Here is a 23,748-nt window from a genome sequence, read left to right as displayed (position 1 = left end):
AAACATATATATTCGTTAGCTAGTGTTGTTTGGCGGGTTGCGTCACTATAATGTTTGTTTACGTGACGATAAGTGTACATTTAAAGAAATACAAATATACAATTGAATTATAATAAAAAATATATATATGTTCAATTACTATAAGTATATCATTATAAACAAAAAACAGCTATTTATTCTAACTTTATAATTGTTTAATAATAAATAATGTAAATAACATGTATTTAAATGTAAACAAATAATCGTGTGTGATTCATGAATAATAGTGTAAAATATATATTTAAATTTCAATCGTATAGCAATTAATATAAAGATTATTAACTATATAAATTTATATATTTATCAAAGAAGATTCCAGAAAGACGTAGAAGCGATACTATACACATAGAGAAATGTTTGTATATGTATATCGCCGCGGTTTTTGAAAAATATTGGTTTGATGTTAACAGAAACAATATAGATTTGACGGAATAATATAACATAGATTTGTTAATTATTAAGACTTAATTATAGTGAATTATTATTACAAAATTATACTAAATAATATCGAACTATTCTAAAAAATATCAAACAGTAACAAAAGAAATGCCAGGATATGGTAAGTATTTTTTTTAAATGATGTAATTTAATTTAATTATAAATATAATGATATTTGTTAATTTTTATATGATATAAATATTTTATATATTTTTTTTTATATATTTTTTTATATATTTTATATATTTATTTTATATATTTTTATTTATGATATAAATAATTTTATATATTTTTAGAAATATTTTTATAAAAATTTTTAATTATTAACTTTTAACTTTATTTAAAATTAAAAAATAATATTTAATGTTTATAATATATATACATATTTTATAAACATATATTTTAAATTTAATATAGAATTTTGTTTTATATAAAATTTAAAAATATAGATAATTAATATAATAAATAAAGATAATAAAAAAAAATATAAAAAATAATAAAAAAAATTATTTCTAAATATAAATATATCGAATTTTTAAAAAAAACTTATTATTAATATAAATAAAATAATATATAATTTATGTTATATTAATAATAATTTCTTATATATTAAAATTTTTAATAAAAAATTTTTAATTATATATATTCTATTTTTGAATTATCAAATTTTTCAATTAAAATTTATACGCGCAATTTTATGTAACATATACATATATATACATATAAATAGAATTCTAATGAAAAAAAATAATTTAATAGATATAGATTATAAATGTAGTTGATGGTAAGGGTAGGTTCAAGTTTTCATATAGTAATTATTAATAGTAATAACATTAATATTATCATTAATAAATATGATAGTACACATAGAACTTAAATATAAAAATTGTATTTAAAATATTAATTATATTTTATATTTCGAAATTATTATAAGAAAATTTAAAAAATTTAAAATTATAAAAAAGATTTTAAAATGCATGTTTTAAATTTTATTACATATTATTTATATACAAATATATTTATTATTTATAAACAAATGTATTTTAATAAATTTAAATATCATTTAATATTATATTAATAAGAAAATATTTGTAAAATTTAATTTAAAAAATAAATTTAAAATATACATGTATATTTTATATGATTAGTTTTGTTAAATAATTTAAAATAATATGCTTAAACAAATTTTAACAAATATATAATAATAATTTTCTAATTTAAAATCTGTTATTAAGTATGTTGATCATTGATGTGAAAAAATAGTAGTAATAAGAATTCATCAAAAAGGATTTTATATATATATATATATATATATATGTAAGGTAGAATGTATGATTGTGAACGGATGAGTGCAAAGAATTAGTAAAAGAGGAAATAAGATAGAAACGTAATTCGCGCCGCCACCGCGAGGTGTCAGCATTGCATGCGGCTGGCTCGCTAGCGGCCACCATTGTTGAAATTCTGCTTTGGTTGATGCCCCGACGATTTTTTGACCAAAAATCGTAAATTCGCCAGCCCCTGGCAAGGGCCCTGTGCGGAAGGTGCGTATCCTGTGGTAATCCCGTGACTATGTCAAAACTATAGCAACCGTCAGTAGCATGTTTTACGATAAAAGGCCTACCGGGAAAAGCCAGTGAAATTGAATGTGCCCATCGATTTACGCGAAAGAAAGAGGCATCCATGTCCGTGTCGTACGTCTTGTCGGGGTGTTGGTGTTGTGTGCGCTGCCTGAATTGTGCATGGTACGTGCGTGCATGCGTGCCGGTACAATGCAACGCGTCTATCTCGCGCACCATGCAATCTGTCGATCTTAGATCTTGGTGTATGAAGTGAAAATTTCAATTATCGGAATGTTCTGGGAGTAAGATATTTGGGCGTCAGATAGAGATCGCGCGGAACTTGCAATTTTTGAATAAGTGCACATTGTTCCGCGTGTCGGCACGCGCGGCTCGCGCGTTATCGACGATACTGCTAGGTGCGGGAACTACATCTTTGCTTGATGTTTCGTTGTGTATGTGCGTGAAGTTTACGGGGTTAGATGTCTTCTTTCCACGCTTTGCACGTTGTGCATAGGCGTGTGCACACGCAACGAACGTCATTGATATATGTATACATTCATAATATCCGTGTGTTTTCTATGGGTGTATATGCGCGGCTTGGTTAACGTGCTTTCTTCGTATATATGCGTGCTCTAGTGTCGTACGTGTACGCATACTGCATGCCATTGGAATTCACGAAAAAGTACACGAACTGTATCCTGCTACCACGCCGTTGGATGAAGAAATCGAAATACACAGTGTTACATTTGCATGCCCATCGCTTCCCTCGTGGGTAACATGGCTATGAAACATTTACAGTGTTATTACTTACGTTGTGCTTCTGTGGAAACCGTTAGAATTTTTTTTCGATACTATTGTGATAGTTTTTTTAAAAGAAATAATGATAAATCTATGATGAAAAAATTTCAAAATAAACTTAACTTAGTGCTTTAAAATTGTTGAATATATTAATGTTGACATAAATGACAAAATACTGTGATTTTTCTTCATTACGCTTAAAATTTATCCTCAGATCTTCAATTTATATTTTATAAATTATATATCTCTTATTATTTAAACATATTGTGAAGGGGTACTTTCAATTATGTATTGAATTTATATATAATTATTGATAAAATAAGATTGTTTTTTCAAATTTCAAATGGTTTTTATCTATTTTTGAAGTTGGGATTATATTTACATTTTTTTTAAAATACAAATACATTAAATTATAATATTAATAAAGTGATATTCATTTATAATATTGAAAATTATAAAATTGTAAGACAATCACCATTAAAAAATATAAATATTGCAATATATCATAAACTTTGTTACAAAAAGAATTTGCGCTTTGTGAAATTATACATAAATTACATATAAATATTTTAATATAAAAGATTGATTTTTATTATTATTTAAAATTAAATAAATTAATATTTAAATAAATTTTTTGTATTCTACAAAGTTATGCAATTACATGAATTATTACAGAATATTAAGAAGTTATAATTTTGTATTTATATATTTATATATTATTTATTTGATATTTTTATTTATATTTCTTTATTATGAATATAGCAAAAAATAAATATTTAATTATTTTCTTATAGTAATTTCAGAAATAGAAAATATTTGTAATTATAATATCACATTAATAATATTAAAAGAAATGGCCAAAAGTTCTGATTTATATCTTTACTTATATTTTTATGTTAATTATTACTAATATAGTATGTTTTCTTATAATAATTTCAGAAATAGAAAATATTTATAATTATATATTACAAGGAGGAACGGCCAAAACTTCTGATTTATATAATTTATTAAATAATTGTCAATATTATTGCACACAATATATATCATTAATGAATATTAATGAACAAAGCGTAAATATTTTATATCAGCATTATGGTGTGAATTGTCAAAACTTATGGACTATTCCCAGTAATGGTAAACATAATTTTTAGCACCTCTCTCACATACAATTTATTATAAAAAAGGAAATTTATTTTTATATAATTTTTTAAATATTATTTATTTTAAATATATTTGTATTTAAAAATTTGATTAATATATAATTTCTTAAATTCTTCATTATAAAAGTAAATTATGATTGAAGTCAATTTTCAATGATAATATTTGTTTACAGGGCCATTTATACTTGGAGTTGCGCCAAAATGGGCGCTATCAAATAATTTCATGCAGTGGGATTACATACAAGAATTGGTAGCACATGGTGATGTGCCTGATGTATATGATTTACGTCACAAGGAAGAAAATATAAGTGCAGCAGATTTAGATTTATCTTATGTTAATCAATTTATAAACTTCATACAACCTATAAATAATAATAAAATAGCAAATTCTGTTATACAGAAAGATATAACTGATAAATGCTTATCAGAATTCTCAGAACTTGTGCTTAAAAACCATAAGGAACATTGTAGTACCTGTCATAGTGACGATAATAAAATAAAAACAACTAATTTATTGAATACTAACAAAGACACAATCATTTATTCATTTTGTAAAAACAAAATTGAAAATTTACCTGAAGCAAAGAAAGAAATTGATCATTATCATAAAGTTTCTGATTGTTTTACTTGTTTGTCAGAACAATCAAATATACAAAATATTACACAGTACAAGACTTTGTCTAAAATTTTGGAACAGTATAAAAATACTTATAATCTTCTTTGTGGTTCTGAGGAAGATAAGCCACTTAATTTAATAAAAAATTTGGAAGATAACAAAAGTTGTTGTAATAAACAGAGTGAAGATAATAAAAAACTTTGTAATTTTACAGATATAAAAGTATCTATAAAGGACTGTGCCATTTCAAATCAAATAAATCATTCCAATAACATAGAAAATTGTTACATTACAAAGTACAAGGAAATAGATTATGGTTTATTAAAATTCTCAGATCTAGATGAAATATCTTCTAACATAAAAATTGATAAAACATTACTTAAAACTCCAAAACATAAATTATGTAAAAATTTAGAAACAAACTCAGATTGTGTACCAAATAAATATTTAGAGCAAGAAAGTTTTCTTGCTCTTGATAAACATTTGAATGATAAAACATCATTACTTCTATGTGAAAAGAAAAATAAAGATCTTTCTTATATACATTCATATCTGAATGTCAAAAATACAGATATTAAAAGTGAATCTTCAGACGAACAGATAAATAAATCAAAGCACACACATTTTGCGAGTGCTTGCAAATCAATATTAATTAATTGGGAGGATTTCGAAATGTCAGGACAATATCCAGGTCATAGCCGACCTCCGGTTGGTACTCCTCCTCCTCAGACGGTTTGGAATCATCTTACAATGGCACAAAGTCAAGGTAATATTTTTAAATGTTTTTAAGATGTATAATAGAAAATAAAAAAATTTTTTTTGTTATGTTAAAAATAATTTTTGTAGTTTCAGGCTTGAATATTCATCCAACAGCTTTATCAGGTGCTGCATTAAGTCCAGCAGGATTTTATACACACCCATCTATGGCAAGAGCATCTCATATAACATCACAACTTACACCACAACTTGCACATACTCAAGCACCTCCAACATGGCATACACCAACTGTTCCATCAAAGACTGTTACTCCAGCCAATACTCCAGGAAATCCTTTGTTTAGTTTACAAATGTTGGTAGATAATAGGCAGAACCAAAGTCAGTATAGAAACTCACCAGGTTCACAAAATACTTTAGATTTATCTTCTACATCTGAAATTATTCCTGAAAACTACTCTCGAATACCTCAAGATATTCCAATAAGTTTAACTGCAAGAAATGTAGATAAAGGTAGCAGAAATGGAAATATTATTTCTCCTCCAATACCTCTAAATGGAGAAACTTCGTCTGATAGTGGAATCAGTTCATCAGTTCCAACACCTAATTCGGTTAGTGAACCAGTTTCACTTTCAACTAAAGAAGTTACAACACCTAAAATAACAGTAAAAAATTTTGAAAGCAATTTAAAAGGAGTGGCAAATCTTCATGATAAGATTAAGGAAATGAATGTTGATAATTTCACACAAAAAGTTATAAATTTACCACCTAGTGTAACAATTGAAAGGGTAGTTTCAGAAAAGAAAGAACCTGAAGTTACAAAAAATAAAGATACTTTAAGTGTTATTGCACAAGTGCCAAGAAATGTTCTACCTGTTATTGTAAATCTTACATCTAGAATGGATAAAGATGTAACAGATAGTCCAAAAAGAGAATCATCTTCAGAACGAGATAAAAAAATTGAAGAGACAAATGTTAGATCACCTAAAAATTTGCCAAAAAGAGGTAAGAAAGGTGTAGATTCTTTATTAGAAAAACTAGAAGGTGGAAATAAAAAGCTTGGTAGCGCAGAAAATATTGGATCTGTTATTGTAATGCCAGTAGAAGAAAAAGATACCTCGAGCGTTAAAAGTATGTCTCCTGATAGACAAAAGTCAAAATCTCCAAATAGAGAAGATGAAGTAGTATCTCCAGCATTTAGCAATGATGATTCTAATGATAATACTAAACAACGCAGAAAAAGAAAATTAGAAAAACCTGTACGACTTAGTAAAGACTCTAAAACAGAAGTAGAAGATATGGAATTAGAACCTACAGAACCAACAGAAGCTAGAACAAGTGAACCAGTATCAGAAGAAAGAACAAATACAACTCCAATTGTAAAATTAGAAGATAATATTGATACAACAGAACAAAGAATACCTGAAAAAGTTGAAGAAAGCATAGAAGAAACAAGTGAAGAAAATCAACCTATTAGAAGGCGGAGAAGTAGTGAAAGTACACCTCCTAGTTCAAATCCATCAAATCAAAGGGTGAGAAGAAAATCTAGTGATGATGCAACTGAATTTTCAAAAGTAACAAGTCCAAAACCTGTAAATAATACAAATCCATTTAATGAAGTTGAATCAGAACTTGAAAAAATGTTTGCTGGTATTGTTGAGACAGAGACAGATGTCAAAAAAGAAGAATCAAAATCAGAACTTACAGAATCCGAACTTCAAACTGGTAGTACAACAAAAACTGAAAATTTGGAAAATAATATATTGCACACAAAAGAGACACAAAATGTAAACCCCATTGATGTTTCTTCTACTGTCGATACCAAAATATCTGGAAAGAAAGGAAAAAAAACCAAAGTTCAGGGAGGTAAACGAAAAATGTCTAGATCATCTGAAAATATTTTTGGGACTGTTGGCAATGATATACCTCAGAAAGAAATCAAAAAGAGAAAAGTATCTAAAAGTTCAAAAAAGCAAGACGCCTCAAAAAAAACTAAAAAAAATGTAAAAGTAGATGGAATAAGAGAAATGGCATATGATTCTGGATCAAATGCAAGTTCTATTAGATCTCGTGGACCAGTAGTTCATGTTGAAGGTCCAAGAGATAGCCCATTGAGTATTCAGGTAGTTAATGCTCCACGGGAAGAAGAAGAAGAAAAAAGTAAAGAAAAACGAAAGACTATTGGAAATAGTAATGCGGGAAGAAGTAAGAGGCTCAGTCATCAAAACGATTTAGATTATAGAGGTATATTTTTGATTTAAATATCTGTTTAAAAGAATATTTATATAAATATAAATTATAATAAATAATTTCATTAATAATATATATTTATAATATATACATATATATTATATATAATATATATTTATAATTTGTTATATATTTTGCATAGGTAAAGTCAGTAGAGCGGGTCTCTTTAGTTCAACATTATCATCGCGTTATGACGCACATACAACAGATTCGACATGGGTTTGTGTATTTTGTAAACAAGGTCCTCATTCTGTAATTCCTGGGGATCCGGCTCGACCACATCCTAATTTAGCTGGTCCACATATAGCACCTGGAACATACACTGTATGTATATTATTTTTTTTCAAGTATTTATATTAAATATCTTTCAATTCAATTATTAATTATACATAAAATTAAAAAATAATATCGTTAAATTATAGGTTCCAGCTGGTGTTTTGAGTGATTTATTTGGACCATATTTAATTGGCAAAGAACGTTTAGAAGATGGAATTCTTTCTGCTGATGAACAAGAAATTACTACAGAACAGAAAAAAGGCGGTAAAAACAAAAGAAGTTTGAGGTATGCTGGCTTAGCCGATCAATTTACTGCAAAAATGGGTAAAAAGAAAAGAAATTCCATTGAAAGTAACACTAATGCCATGTTTACGGGAATGACCGTACTCCCCGGAGAAGAACAACGTTGGGAAGTTTGGCTTCATGAACAATGTGCTGTTTGGGCAGCTGGAGTATACATGGCAGGTATAGTAAAAATAATTTTTTTATAAATCTTTATTATAAAAAAAATTGATTAAATATAAAAAAATACGGTATTAAAATTCTAAAAAAATTGATATTATTATAGGTGGAAGAGTAACAGGTTTGCAAGAAGCTGTGTGGGATGCAGCAAAATCGATATGTGACTCTTGTGGTTTAACAGGAGCAAATATTGGTTGCGTTAAACGTGGTTGTAAAGCTGTTATACATTATCCCTGTGCATTAACAAAAGGTTGGCACTTGGATATTAATCAGTATATACCGAAATGCAATCTTCATCGGATTACGTGAAACTTCGGTGAGTTTGCTTATATAGATTATTATGAAATAATATTCAGTATTTTACAATGTATGGCTTTAATTTAGAGCACCGAATGATGATTAATAATTATAAAAAATTATATTCAAATTTATTTATAAAACAAATTTGTTATAAAAATATACATTCAAATTAACAAAGCGTAAAACAAAACATCTTCATATATTTATATATATATAACAGGATATATTTAATAATTTAATATTTTGTTTATTATTTATTATAATTAATATTTTTTGTGAAAAAAATTGAATTCTAATTTCAATTTTAACGAAATCTAATTATTAATTTATATTTTTCAGCATTTAATAATTTTGAGACGTTTTGAAATTACGCTTTGCATCATTCGATGCATAAGTGTGTTTGAAGTGTGAAAGTAAAAATGTCAAATGTATAAAGGACAGAAGTATTGTAATTTGCATACACGAAATATCAATATGCTCGACAGAAATATCTTCCAATGTACAAGATGTTGAAACGAGAATGCTGTTACTCTCTTGAGAATTAAAAATGAAAATGGAAATTAACGGAAATGAAGACAACACGGAAGTTCTTCTCGTTAATTAAATTTAATTAATTTTCTTGGCCTGTGGCCTTGAACAGTGGCCTTTTCGACCTAATGTAAAAGGAAGATTTTTAATTTAAAATCTGTAGTATAGATGAATTGTTGCTGAGGAACAATATTAATCAAAAAAGTATTTGCTTTTTTACTAATATTTATGAAATTTGAAAACAAATTTTTCCCTAAAACATCATGTACGCGGGAATAAAATATGGGGCATATTGTATCAAAATTTGAACAAAAATTATAATTCAACAAAAGAATGAAACAGCACTGAATTTCTTCTAAGTTGTATGTGTGTATATAAAATGGGATGGATTATTAATCAATTAAATTGATGGAATTTGAAGACTCTTGACACGTTTCGAAAGAAGTGTGGATAAGAAACATATAGACAAGTGTTCTCCTGTGAATGTAAGAAATCACCTGTAAATAACAAAGTTCTTATGTGAAAAATGATTATTATATTATTATACAATTTCAATGATAGCAAAATATTTTTTCGTTTTTTAAAATCATATTGCTTTAGTAAGCATGTGTAGTTAATGTTCTTTATTGCGGGAAAATATTAGTGTAATAATACTTATTTCTATTATAATTTTTTGAAGATCAATTGTGACATATAAATCTCATGTAGGTGTAAATAAATAGATTTTCGCTCATATATTTCCTTTTATTTCTTAACCTTATCTATTTTATAGCTACATATTGAAATCATTTCTTTATTTAAAGAGAACGAGCTCACATGTTTACTTGAAAAGAGAACACTTGTAATAAATGTAGCTATTGTTATAGTCTAAAAAAGAATGAAGATTTGTTTCAGAAATATTATCTTCTCTTTTTTTTGGCATGTGACGATTATAATTTCATTGTATACTATAATTTATGAGTGTGAAACCAGTGATTAAGATTTAATAGCATATATACAATTTAATGATTAAATTAATTGCTACTTATTATTATACAATTTATGATAATTATTACTGATTTATATTATTTTTTTTTCATATTATTATTATTGTAATCATTTGCGCTACCATTATTGTCATTGTCGTTTTCATCAAATTTTGTAAAAATATAAAAGAATCAAGATTTTGTAATAACAAATATAAGCACATTGATGATATTGATTTTCTTGATGTATCAGGGAGAAATAGTAAAAAGCAGGAAAATTGTATAAAAAATATATAAAATAAAATGTATATATAATATTACTTTGAATAGACGAAATATATATATGTGTGTGTGTGTCGTGTGTGTATATATATATATATCATGTATGCGCGCGCTGTGTGTGTGTGTAATATATATACGCACACCCGCACACACATCAGCAAATATTATAAAATGATTTGCCATTCCTCCTCTCACAACACAAAGTATGGCAAAGTAAGAATAATCATTTTTAATTATTAGTTATATAAATACAAAAAATAATTGTCGAAAAAAAAGATTATTTGTATATATATGTCATATGTAGTAATAGATATCTTGTAAAAAGAATTCAAAGAACGTAAAAAAAGCATTTTATTTAGAATTGTAGTATATCTGTTTTAATATAAGATCAGACAAACAGTTTACTTAAAAGTAAACGTATTTAGGTTTTTTTAAATTCCTCAAGACAGAGCTCATTACTTATCTGTAAAGAGCAGTCTTTGTAACATAAAAAACAAAGAAACAAATAGCCAAAAAATACTGCTACTGAGTTTAATAAGAAAATTGAATTATAAACAAAACGCTTATATTATATAATTATGTATGAAAGAGAAACAAAATTCTATCTTAGATGGATAACTATAATTAATACTTGTGATACAAAATAATTTCTGGATTGAATGGTGTGATGAATAATTGCAGTAATATTTTTTTTTTAAATTTAACTTTGCGTACATAGAGCGTTAAGTACATACTCTTGTACAGTTCAGTTTTATGGTAAGTCATTATAATATATATATTACATATTTAATCAATTGAAAAAGATATAAATCAGGATATTACAGAAATTTTAGATATTCTAGAATTCTCTTTGTACGCATAGTTCATTTAAATTTAATTAATTTTGACATGGAAGAAAAATCTTTTATGATTTGTCTTGTATAAATGCTAAATTTATTTGATTTGTAAATTGCGAAAGAAATAATTTAAAGCACTGAAACAATAATGCGCAAAAAATTGGAATATTACAATGCCTAAGTAATTTGTATAAAATAGATCTGTAAAATAAAATTGTCACATCGTGATATGGTGAGAGAAAAAACGTAGTAATGTTCGTGAATTGAAAGTAACAAAAACAATTATGTAATGTTAAAAAATTAATTTAAAAATATTTTTATTTTTTTCCTTCATATTTTTTGAATCTAATTTAGTTACAAATTTTTTTTTCTTTCTATTCTGTCCTTTTTCGTTTCTTTCTATATTTATTTTCGGAAACTATTGTAGTTATATATATTTTCTGTGACCTGGCTTAATAGTAATTAGTAATTAATAGAAAGAAAAAAAAAATATTGATTTTTTTTTTTAATCTATTTAGTAATATCAAATAATAGAAAAAATTCGCGGAATGTATTTGAAATCGATACAATAATACAATTAAGTATACATTTTTGTGTAATATAAATATAGTGAATAATAAAATACATGATATAAGTCATAAATCGGAATAACAAACAATTTCAAAATAAGCCCTTATATAAATAAAATTTATGAATGTACAAAATTTAAAAAAAAATTATGAAATTAAATTCTTGTACCAAATTTAACTCTATTAATCAAAATAAAGTAAGGAAAAATTACGTGAAAGAATATGTACAAAGAATACACAATTTCGATTGTATAATGCAAAATTTTACGTATATAATGATATAAAAAGAATAGTATTATTTTAATTCGTAATATTTAATTCTTTTTTGTTATAAAGCGTAATGAAATGAATTTTTATATATATATTTAAATATAGTAAATCTATAACCAAAATATATACTTTTAAATTACGATGGTACCAATGAGTTACAGTTTTCTTTTTCTGTTGCATTAATATTTAGACATGATATCTATCAAAATAATAATATAGTTACCTTATTTCATATATAGCACAATGATATTTTTAATAAAATATTTTTTTTACTGTTAATCATTAGATTAAGAGTCTTTTTATTTGAAAATTTTATTTCAATTCAAAATAATTTATAAACAGAAATTTACAATTAAATTATATTTTTAATTTAGAAAAAAAGTTTTTATTAATAAACTATAAAAAGGGAAAATGAGAAAAAAATAAGTGAAAAATATATTGTAATCATTTTACTTTTGTGACATTATATTTTCTATATGATGTATAATATAAAATGTTATCAAAATTAAATAATTTTCAATATTTTATTTTATAAAGATGTTTGAAATTTATTTAAGAATTGATTATATATCATTATTTACATAACATGATATATTTGTAAAAAGATTTATAAAAATTTATGTTAAATATGATTATTAGATATTCGTATTTTTAATATGTAAAAACACTTTATTTAAAATATTAATTTATTTTTCCTCTTAATATTTAATTTAATATTTAATTTATAATGATTTATACTAGAACTATAAAATATAAATATTATATAATAATAATAAATATTTTATGTTTTATTATTATAGGATGATTTTAATAAAACTATATAATATTTATTTATTATTATAGGATTATAGGATATTCTTTTAATAAAACTATATAAATATGAAGAAAACTGTTTATTTATTGTTTATTTTTATATGTATATATTATATATATATTTATTAAATTTTTATATATTATGAATATTATTACAGTTATTAATTATAAAAATAAATTATTTATAATCGACAATTATAAATTCATATTTATTAACAAAAAATATTTAATGTTTATAAAAAAAATTGCTATTTTGGAAAAATACAGATTGTATTATATTATAAATTATATATTTTATAAAATTATTATGCTCTATTTTTGATTTTAATGAAATGAATGTTTTCAATTATTTATTATTTGACTTTTCTTTAAGACAAACATGAATTATGTTTGTTACAAAAAATATAAAATAATGTAAAAATATTTACAACAAAATTCTAATATTGTTAATTATTTGTAGAATTATTATTTAATAGTAATTATATTTTGCTTATATAATATTTAAATTAAAATATTAGTTAAATTAAATAAAAATTTAAACTTAATTTATTACTTATATGTTTGTAAACATAGTACACAAGTAAAATTTAAACATACGCATGCGAAATTATATATTGCGCTTAGTGCGCCATCTCGAAATTTAAAGAAAGACATGCAATGTTGTGTCTTATCCCTAATATATCAATGGTTTTAATCTTCCTGTCATTGGTCAGGGAATGAGAAAGTCTTCCCACTTTCTAGTAGGATTCGTTTCTTCAGTATGTTACTGACTGCGGTGAGATGTGGATTTGTTGTGCAGTGTTCGTATGGTGCTCAAGTTTTCATGAAGTTTTGTAACTTTTGCACCGACATAGAAATTATGTCGACTCAAAATGGGTAATTTATCAATACTAGTGAAATTTAGTGCAATACTTTTCTTTTGCATTTTGGATTATACGCGGGCTGATAATGAATTACAAGGTAATGAAAATTTTCTGTATCTTTTGTATGATATTTCCATACATCAAAAACACGTGGTTATTCTAATCTATCATATTTAACTGATTTTTATTTATATTTTTTGACAATTAATATTTTGATTTTATATTTTATAAAACTTTTTTATAGTATGTAAATTAATAACTTTTAAGAATTAATCAAATATTTTTTTCTTACTTTTTAAATTTTAATTTATAATTAAATTTGTAATATTATATATATATATATATAATAATAATAATATTTATATATTATATTTAGAAATATAAATATAAATAAAAATAGAAGATAAGATATTTTAATCTTGTTTTAAATAATTTAAACTTTATTTTTTCTTATTCAATATATAATATTGCTTTTTAAATTATATTTTTTAATTAAATTTTAATCGTGTGATTATTAGATCTGAATATATTAATCTGTATATCATGTTATTATATTTATTATATATATGTTACTATATTTGCATTTTTTTTATTGCATTTGAAACGCAAGTGATCGGTCTATTTCATCTTGAAGTTAATTATTATACAATGATAGTTTGTAAGCGCATTATACCAGAAATCCTTCTTTCGTATCAATTTTGTTCTTTCATTTTATATTCATTGTACTGTCATTATATTGTTAATTATTTGTAGAATTACTATTTAATAGTAATTATATTTTGCTTATATAATATTTAAATTAAAATATTAGTTAAATTAAATAAAAATTTAAATGTCATACAAAATTTAATTTCACTTTTTATTAATATTCTTGAATTATTCTTTTTATTTAATTTATAATATTTAATATTATTTTTTATTATATATATAATATTATTTTATATTAATAAAATATATAATAATATATTTTTAATTGTATGATTATATGATTATATCATAATTATAAATTGTTTTTTAATTATATTTAAATGTTATTTGCAAATAATATAAGATTTGTTTGAATTAAATTTTTAAATTTCGGCATTCTTTCGGATTATTTCAAATACAATAAAATAAAATATAAAAATAAAATATAAAATAAATTTTGATAATAGTGATATTAATCCTATACTTAAATATCTATTTTGTCCAATATTATAATGTCCAATCTTGTAATGAATAGATACTGAGTAAATGTAGCCATAGTTCAATGTAGCTGTTGTATATATTAGATGCCGATTGTCCTGTTCGATGTGTTTATATAAACTGTTGATAAGGGATAGTTGACATACTGACGCATACTCTGTCACATACTTAAAGGCAAAATCAATTTAATAGCATTTAAAATTTTTTGTAAATTAACTTAAAAACTTAAACTAAAAACGATGGTGGCGTAGAAATAAATAATATGTATAAAAAAAAATTATTTAAAATGTTGATTTTTATTTAAAAAGGATTTAAGTCAAGAACGTGTTCATTTTCTAAATAATTAAAAAAAAATTTTTTCTCTTTGATATATACATATATATAGATATAATATAATATATATACATAATAATACAATACATATATACATATATATAGATATAATATAATTCATATACATAATAATACAATATATATATATATTCAATATAACAATAATAATATATATGTATATATTTTAGCAAAATATAAAATATTTCATATAAATTATATAATTTTCCTTAATGTTGTTCAATATCATCGGAAATATTCGCAAGTATTCGCAAATGAATTTTTTGTAATTTTTTCATTCAAAATCAAAATTTAGAAAATACAATTTAAAATTATAAGTGTACGAATATTTATTTGACATTCAAATTCTATTTTTTGTACCATTTTGGTTGCGCATTATTAAAATTTAATTTTCATATTATTATTTGTAAATAATAAACTAATATTCGAAATAGTTTTTATTTGAATATTATTTGTCTGTATAAAATTCAACTAAATATATAAATATTTTTTTAATTTTATAAGATATATATAATCGAATTATTCTAAATCTTAAATTAAACTATATTTATATAAATTTTGTATGTAATGAATTAATGTAAATTTAATGTCCATTTTTTTTTAAAATAATTTTCTTTTTGCACTGAAATAATTTTTATCTTCTACCATATTTCCTTACCATTTTCTATAATATACTTTTTGCAATTTATTTTAAATCTCCTTAAATATATATATACAAAATATCTCATTAATTTCATTCTCGTATATGAAAAAATAAATCAATAAATTAAATTATGTCAATAAAGAAGTTCCAAAATAATTGTTTGTCAAAAATATTTATTATTTTGATGTAAAAATTGATAATTGATAAAAAAATTCAAGTTGAATTGCAAAAAATCTTTTTTATGCAATTGAAGAGAAATAGAATACACTTAAAATAAATAGAAGTAAAATCATGAAATTAATGTAGATGTTTAAATTAGTTGATTAAAAATTTTCTTAATGCAATCCTATTTTTTTTTGATTGCACTTTATGTATACCATATTTCATCGATTTTAATTTTAATTAATTTCAATTTCAATTTTATTTCATTTAACCTAAACTTTAATTAAGGAAACTATACCAGCAATTAGCTACAATTTTACAATTTTGTTTACAATTTTGTGCACAAATAAGCTTTATATTATATTTCGAAAAACAAAACATACAATTTAAATAAAAATTTAATATTTAAAATATTCTAAACGTGTTTGTGTATACATAATAAATAATGTTAGTTAAAATTATAAATAATAAATATATTTAATTAAAAATAAATAAAATTTGAAATATAATAATGTATTAAAAATATAATTATATTTATAAATTTTTATTATTATTAAATTAAGATTAATACAATTTATGAAAAAAATTTTAATGTTTTTATTTTGCAAAATTTTTATCAATTATGCTAATTAAATTTGACTTTAAATTATGTAAATCTCTAAAATGAACTGAAAATTTAATTAATTTCAAAAATTAAAATCTTCAGTGAATTGCAAATTTTTTAAAACAAAAAAATTAAAATCACTTAATTAAAAATTTTTAAAGTTATTATTACAATAATGTCAGTTATATATATAATATTTATTGCCTAATTAATTTTAAATTATATGAAAATTTAAATAATATTCGGCAAAATCTCTGCTTTTTATTAATATAAATTTAAAATAAATTTGATTACAAATTTACACTTGCAATAAATAAACTCAATATGAAATAAATATAAAATTTAAATTAGATTAAAAATTTTACGAAAATTTGATTATAGTAACTCAAATTCAATTCAAAAATTACATAAATTATATAAAATCATATAAAAAATTTAAAAAATGTATGTTTATCAAATTTATTTTTATATTAATTAATGTAATCTTGTTATCAATTAAAATGAACTTGATTATGCAATAAATATGTGATAAAATGAAAATCATGAAAATCTTTATTATAATCAAATAATCAAGAAAAATAAAAAATTTCAGAAATTAGAATCGTTATAAATTATATGTTATATGAGAAAAAAAAAAGAAGAGGTCGAATACAAAAAGTGTTCATCATTAATTAAGTCAAATGATATTAAACCAATATTAACTTATTTGTGCAAGTGAAAGGAGATGAGGATCGCTTTTACATTGAAATTCCGTTGTATGCAGGCTCTATGTTAAATAAGGCTGTGCTCACTGGCCCTGACCAGGACGGACTACCATTATGCACAGGAGCATAGATGTAGGGGAAAGGTATAAATATTTCTAGGATAGAAGTATACATGAAAAAGCAAATCATGGCATTTGCAATCACTTCTAACATAGTTGTAATGATTTAAAAATTTCCGATTTTTTTAATATTAATATATCTAGATAAATTTTATTTCAAATTTGAAATAATAAATAATAATAAATATTTCAAATCAATATTTTCAATATATTTATAAATTATGATATAAAAAATATTTTTTATTTGAAATAATAGTAGATAATTTTAAATAATAAATAATTTCGTTATTTATTTGTATTTTAAATTTGATAAATAATTCTAAAAATAATATATATATATATATATATATATATATATCATAATATTTCAAATAAGATTAATGAAGAAGTGGATGAATAAATTCCACTTAATGTCTGAAATTTAATTTTTCATTCATATAAATCCATTAATTATGTTAATTGTTTTCACCAGATATAAATGAATTCACTGATTGCATTCATAACTTTTATTGAATTCATTATTCTTCAAGAAGTTAAAGACATAATATTAGAAATTCATTATTTGATATCGTATAATGCTTGAATATTGCTTTAGTAATTTAAATTCTTCTAGTTAATATTAGATTGTCCGCAAAGTTTGATTTCTAATAAATAGTACACATATGTATTTAAATACAAAAGAATTAAAGTCAAGAAAAAGATAGAATACATATGAATTTTAAATATGCATATATAAATTAAAAGGAAAATTTTTTTCATATACTTTTAGAAAAATTTTAATTATTATTTAATTTTTTTTTATATAACTTAATGATAAATCTACTTGAACATAAGGGAAGAAATTTTATGTTTGAATATCCTATTTACTATTTAAATTTTTTTTAAAAATAATTATTTTAAAATATATCAGATAATAGAATAAAATATTAGTAAGCATATATTTAATTTTTTTTAAACTTTTGGTTTCTAAAATTCTATGAAAACTTATTGCATTTTTTATTGAAAAAAAAATTATTATAAATATTATATATATTATAAATATGATATTTTAAAAGGAATTCTAAAATAATTTTTATTCGTGAAAATAAAAAAAATATTATTTATGCTTTTTATCAATTATGCTTTATTTTTTATAAATATATATGGATACATAAGTTTTTATTGTTTTTTCAACGATCTTTCCTTAAATAAAATATTTATTTTGAATCATAGAATACAATTATTCGTAAATTACTGACATAATTGATGTATAATAAAATATGTTGAAAATATATTTTTATAATTTATTTTTTTAATTTAAAATATTTAATATTTCACAGTAATTCATAATAATTATATTTAAAATAATATATTTCACAATTTAATAAAAATAATGTCTATACTTATATCTTGTTTTATTTTTCTATGATTTTTATATATAAAACAAGAGGTAGATATTTTTGTAATTATAAAATATATTTTACTTATATTTTATATTTTTACTATAATTTTTATATTTTTTTTACCTTTTTTACAATATTTTTCATTTTTTAATAATCTTTATATCCATATATGTATTTCTATATCCTATAATTATACATTTCTATTCATGATGATTCATTCTATTAATAGATTTTGTTATTTTATTCAAGAGCTTCGTTCAAAATGAATATAGAATACAGTTCGTAAATCGTTATATTCATATTTCATTTAATTATATAGAATGTAAAAAGATTGTAATGAACTTTTTAAAAGTATGTGAAAACATGTAAAATAATAAAATAAAGATATCTATAAAAACTATTTATATTTATAATAAATATCAGCATTTATAATAAATAATTAATATAATTATAATTAAATTAGTTAGTTATATATTAATGTATTTCAATGAAAATGCTATATGTTAAAATGTAATATATAATATATAATCATTTCATGACGTATATTTGAAAAATTTTGAAAATTGAATTGAAAAATTATATTTTTGATTCAGCAACTTTTATATAAAAATATATAAAATATAATATAATATAATATATAAAATATATTTGATATAATAAAATTAATTTAAATTATATTAATAATTGAATACATTTGACAATTAAAAAAAATTTATTATAAGAAAATAATATAATTAAATAATAATAAAGAATTTGCAACATATGTATATATATATATATATATACACATATATTTTTAAATCAAGTAATTTCTTAAATTTCAATTAATAATTTTTCGTAATATTTTTTTACGATATAAAAACAAAAATCACGATTTATTTTTTATCTGATTTTTCATCTTTCGCGAAGCAGAAAAGAAATTAAAGATATATTTATTTCTTTCTATTTAATTTACTTTCAAGTTGAAAGAAACTAACGATCGATTTTAAAAATATGACAATGACAATATGTCTTACCAAATTAAAAATAGCTCATCGAAATTACATAGTTCTTTTGCGTAGTATATGATTTCTTAATGTATCAAAGATTTTAATTATCGGCATTTAAAAAACATTTTTATGTTTTATTAAATCAATTGTTTAAAAATGCATTGCAATATTACAATATATTATAGAATACATAATATGCATTTATAAGAAATAAATATTTAAAATTGAACTATGGGAATTTTATTCTATTTAGAATTGTATTAATATCATGATCATACAATTTTCTTAATATTGCACGTTTTTAATAATATCTATTATTCTCACACTAGAATTATCAAATTTATAAATTTTAGGTTTTTAGTTTTTACAATTAATAAAAATAAATAAATTTAATTAATTTTGATTTTTATTTAAATAATATACATATAATCATAATTATGTCTAATCATTTATATGTAATATATTCAAGTACATATATAATCGATAATTCTGTTTAAAATATTAATATTATACTATTATTGCTTATATTAATAAGTTAAGTTGTACTTAATAATTTTTTTCATTAATTTCAATAATTATTAATTTTAATAATTATTAATAATTAATAATTTAATCAATAATTAATAATTTTTTATTCAACTATTTTTATTCATCAATATTTTCTATACTGAATAATATACATATGTATATATACATAGTATGTATATATAAAGTCACAATTATAATATATACATAAATATTTATGCATTTTAAAATATGGAAGGCAATTTTGTAAAAATCTATGCATTATTATATTTAACACAGTAACATTCATTTAAATTATCATTCATTTAACACAATGACATTTGAATTTTTATTTAGTTACATAAGATTTTTGATTATGTGTTCATTAAAAGATGAGATAATTAATCTTGGATTTGTAAATTTATTATTTTCTATTTTTATTATTTCTTGTTACATCTTTAACATTGGACACTATTCAGCATTATTACATTTGTAAGGATATTTCATGATTATTTCTTTATATTATGCTTTGGTGATCATGGTGAATGTTAGTCGTTATGATGAAAGCGAAACTTGTACATAAATACTTGTTACTTTTTATATCGCATTACAAGTAGAAAGCAGGTACTAGTTACTCGTACCGACTAAATTACTGGCAATTTCTATCATAACATTTATATAGAATAGCACTATAAAATGTTCGTATGAAAAAAATGTATTTTAATATAATATATATCATTTTATGCAGAAAATCAAAAGTAGAATTTTATATTTTTATTATGCGTAGATATTTTGCTTTTCAGTGAATTCAGTGAATTCTTAAACAATTATTTAATATGTTTGAAAATATTAATAATATTAATAATAAAAATATGAAATTATATATTTTACATTTTTATATAATGAATTTTAATTGATTATTATATATATACTTATTTAATAAATTTTTAAATAATATTATTTTTATTTCATATATACATTATTTTTTATTTTAATATTATGAATCAATTAGTAATAATTTTGCATGTTCAAATTAGAAAATAATTAAAGTATAAAATAGAAAATGAAAGTAATCATAAAATTAATTAATGATTTTATTGAATTATTTGCCTTATTTAAAATTCACAATTTTATATGAATTACTGATTTTTAAATATAAATATTCAAATAAAATACCAAATTTTTGAATATAAATATTATAAAATATAAAAATTTGATTAAAAGAAAGAAATATTATATTAATAATAAGTATTAAAATTATTGATAAATAATGATAAATAACTTATATATTTAATAATATTATTTTTCCATAATACTTAATCATAGTGATATACACAGAGAAATTTTATTATCATTAGAAATTTTATATCATTAGAAATCAAATTGTGATATTAATTAAGCAAAAAAAAAAATTAATTATATGAATTATTATACATCTAAAATTAATATAATATAGTACTCTAAATGATACTATAAAATTATATAATATAATAATAAAATCATAAAATATATAAAATTATATATATTATAAAAATTACATATAATATAAAAAAATACAAAATCTTGTTAAATTATTATAAAATTATTATTATAAAAAATCTTATTAAATTATTATATTATACAAATTTACATTAATTATAACTTATTTTATCACAAACAAAATATAATTTCTTTATTTTTTTTATTTCTTTATTTCTTTATTTCATTTATTTTCATTTATTTTTTATATTTAGATACATTCGCTTATATTTATTAAAAAAAACTAATGAAGTATAATTTAGATAACTCGTATGCTACTAGTAACAATAATTTAATTTCATAATGAGATAGTAGTAAAATATATAACATATATAAAAACATAAAATAAAATATAAGATACTATATTTAAATCTATAAACCTATTAATTATTTCTCAAATTATTTTATTAAAAAATATTTCAAATAGAATTTATTTTAAATTTTTAATTTGATATATACTTTCCTGATTATAGCAAAACATATTAAGAAATGATTTTTCTGAAACTTCGTAATCAATTTAATTTATTGTAATTTCGTAATCAAATTAATATTTCTTATTTTTTATAAATATAGATGAAATAATGATGAAATGACTATAAATTATCCAATAAATTTATCGAAATATATTTAATTTTATTATATATATTTATATGTATTAGTACAAAATAATATTTCATCGAATCAACATTTTTGAATTATTTTACGAATAGAAATAAAAATTTTATTTTTTTTTTCATGTAAAATATAAAATATCTTAAAAATTTGAAATAATCGAATAATAAAATCGAAAATATTTTCCGCGAAAATATACAATAAAAATATTTTTATAGTTATAATTTTATATCTTAATATAAAATATTCTATCAATATTCTTATAGTTATAATTTTATGAATGTATAATTGAAATATATTGATATATAATAATCATACTAATATTTTATATTTCAATTGAAGTTGCTTGAATTGTTATAAACTCTTCGAAATGTTCATAAAAAAATGTTACAATATTTATATATACAATATTTCGTTTAAATAAGAAATATATATGCAACAATTCATTCCTTTATCGGAAAATTGTTTCCCTTCTAATTCACCAAGCATGTCGGGAGTTGGCACTTATGTACACATTTAGTTCTCTATCCTATACACGTGCCAGTAGTGGATCGTTGATAAGCGGTGGCATCCTGTGAGTAGTATGCTTAATATAGTACTAAGCTATCATTTAGATGAAAAGATTATTCTAAGAATTTTTTTAATTGGTATAATTATATGTGACTTATATTTCACAGTTTCATATGCATCAATATGATTAATATTTACGAAATAAATAAAGTATGATTAATACTGGTTAATCTCTACATATTTTCAATAAATAAAAAAGTGTATATATATATAAGCGATGTTATTTAATATTATGTTCCTATTTTAAAGTTAAAGCTGATGAGTTTTTAATATGAAGAATAATATTTTAATTTTTAACGTTTATTCATGTTTTCATCAAATATTTAATTTTTATTGAGATAATTATCAATAATATATGTATATTTTCTAATATATTTTAGGACAATATTATTTATATTATTTTTAATTTTTATTTCGTGTGTATTTACAATGTTCAATATTGATTATTTTTATAGAGTTAAATTTATTTTAATTTTTTTATTTTAACAGATAATTTCTTAAATTTAACTTCATTTGTTTAAATTATTATTCATTATGTACATAATTCATTATTTTAATTTATTAATAATATGATTTCAATATAAAGAGAACTTGAATTTGAATTTATTTTAAGATAATTTCAATGATATTTTAATAATTAATAATATATTTTTGATACACAATAATG

The 23,748-nt window shown here is 21.1% G+C and overlaps 2 protein-coding genes across 6 annotated transcripts in view; both read left to right on the top strand.

The window, feature by feature from the left end:
* Window positions 1–284: 284 nt before the first annotated feature.
* Window positions 285–9,875, top strand: LOC727236 (uncharacterized protein CG5098). 5 transcript variants are annotated; one of them, XM_006562401.3, is made up of 7 exons: window positions 285–598; window positions 4,168–5,376; window positions 5,457–7,568; window positions 7,717–7,898; window positions 7,997–8,315; window positions 8,419–8,628; window positions 8,952–9,875. In XM_006562401.3, the coding sequence occupies exons 1-6, from the start codon at window positions 586–588 to the stop codon at window positions 8,619–8,621; spliced, it is 4,038 nt and encodes a 1,345-aa protein (XP_006562464.2). In that variant the 5' UTR covers window positions 285–585; the 3' UTR covers window positions 8,622–8,628; window positions 8,952–9,875. The 5 variants fall into 5 exon arrangements, with proteins under 5 accessions (XP_006562464.2, XP_006562465.2, XP_016770500.2 ...); XM_006562402.3 differs by lacking the exon at window positions 285–598 and adding an exon at window positions 1,908–2,018; XM_016915011.2 differs by lacking the exon at window positions 285–598 and adding an exon at window positions 2,502–2,804.
* A 3,695-nt stretch (window positions 9,876–13,570) lies between these two features.
* The window catches only part of LOC727502, a 36,743-nt gene continuing 26,565 nt past the window's right edge, over window positions 13,571–23,748 (top strand). Inside the window, exon 1 of the mRNA XM_001123212.5 lies at window positions 13,571–13,835. Coding sequence (XP_001123212.2) covers window positions 13,748–13,835 — 88 coding nt within the window. The 5' untranslated portion in view covers window positions 13,571–13,747. The remainder of the gene's footprint in view (window positions 13,836–23,748) is intronic.

The sequence above is a fragment of the Apis mellifera genome, linkage group LG11 (assembly GCF_003254395.2).
Source record: "Apis mellifera strain DH4 linkage group LG11, Amel_HAv3.1, whole genome shotgun sequence".
NCBI classification, from domain to species: Eukaryota; Metazoa; Arthropoda; class Insecta; order Hymenoptera; family Apidae; genus Apis; species Apis mellifera.
This window is presented reverse-complemented; position numbering and strand designations above follow the sequence as displayed.

Excerpts from the sequence above, each read along its gene's own strand:
- LOC727236 (XM_016915011.2), top strand. The coding sequence starts at position 2,660 with ATGCGTGCTCTAGTGTCGTACGTGTACGCATACTGCATGCCATTGGAA. Across the intron at positions 7,569-7,716 it reads AAACGATTTAGATTATAGAG|GTAAAGTCAGTAGAGCGGGT; the intron begins GTATATTTTTGA and ends TATTTTGCATAG. Across the intron at positions 8,316-8,418 it reads AGCTGGAGTATACATGGCAG|GTGGAAGAGTAACAGGTTTG; the intron begins GTATAGTAAAAA and ends ATATTATTATAG.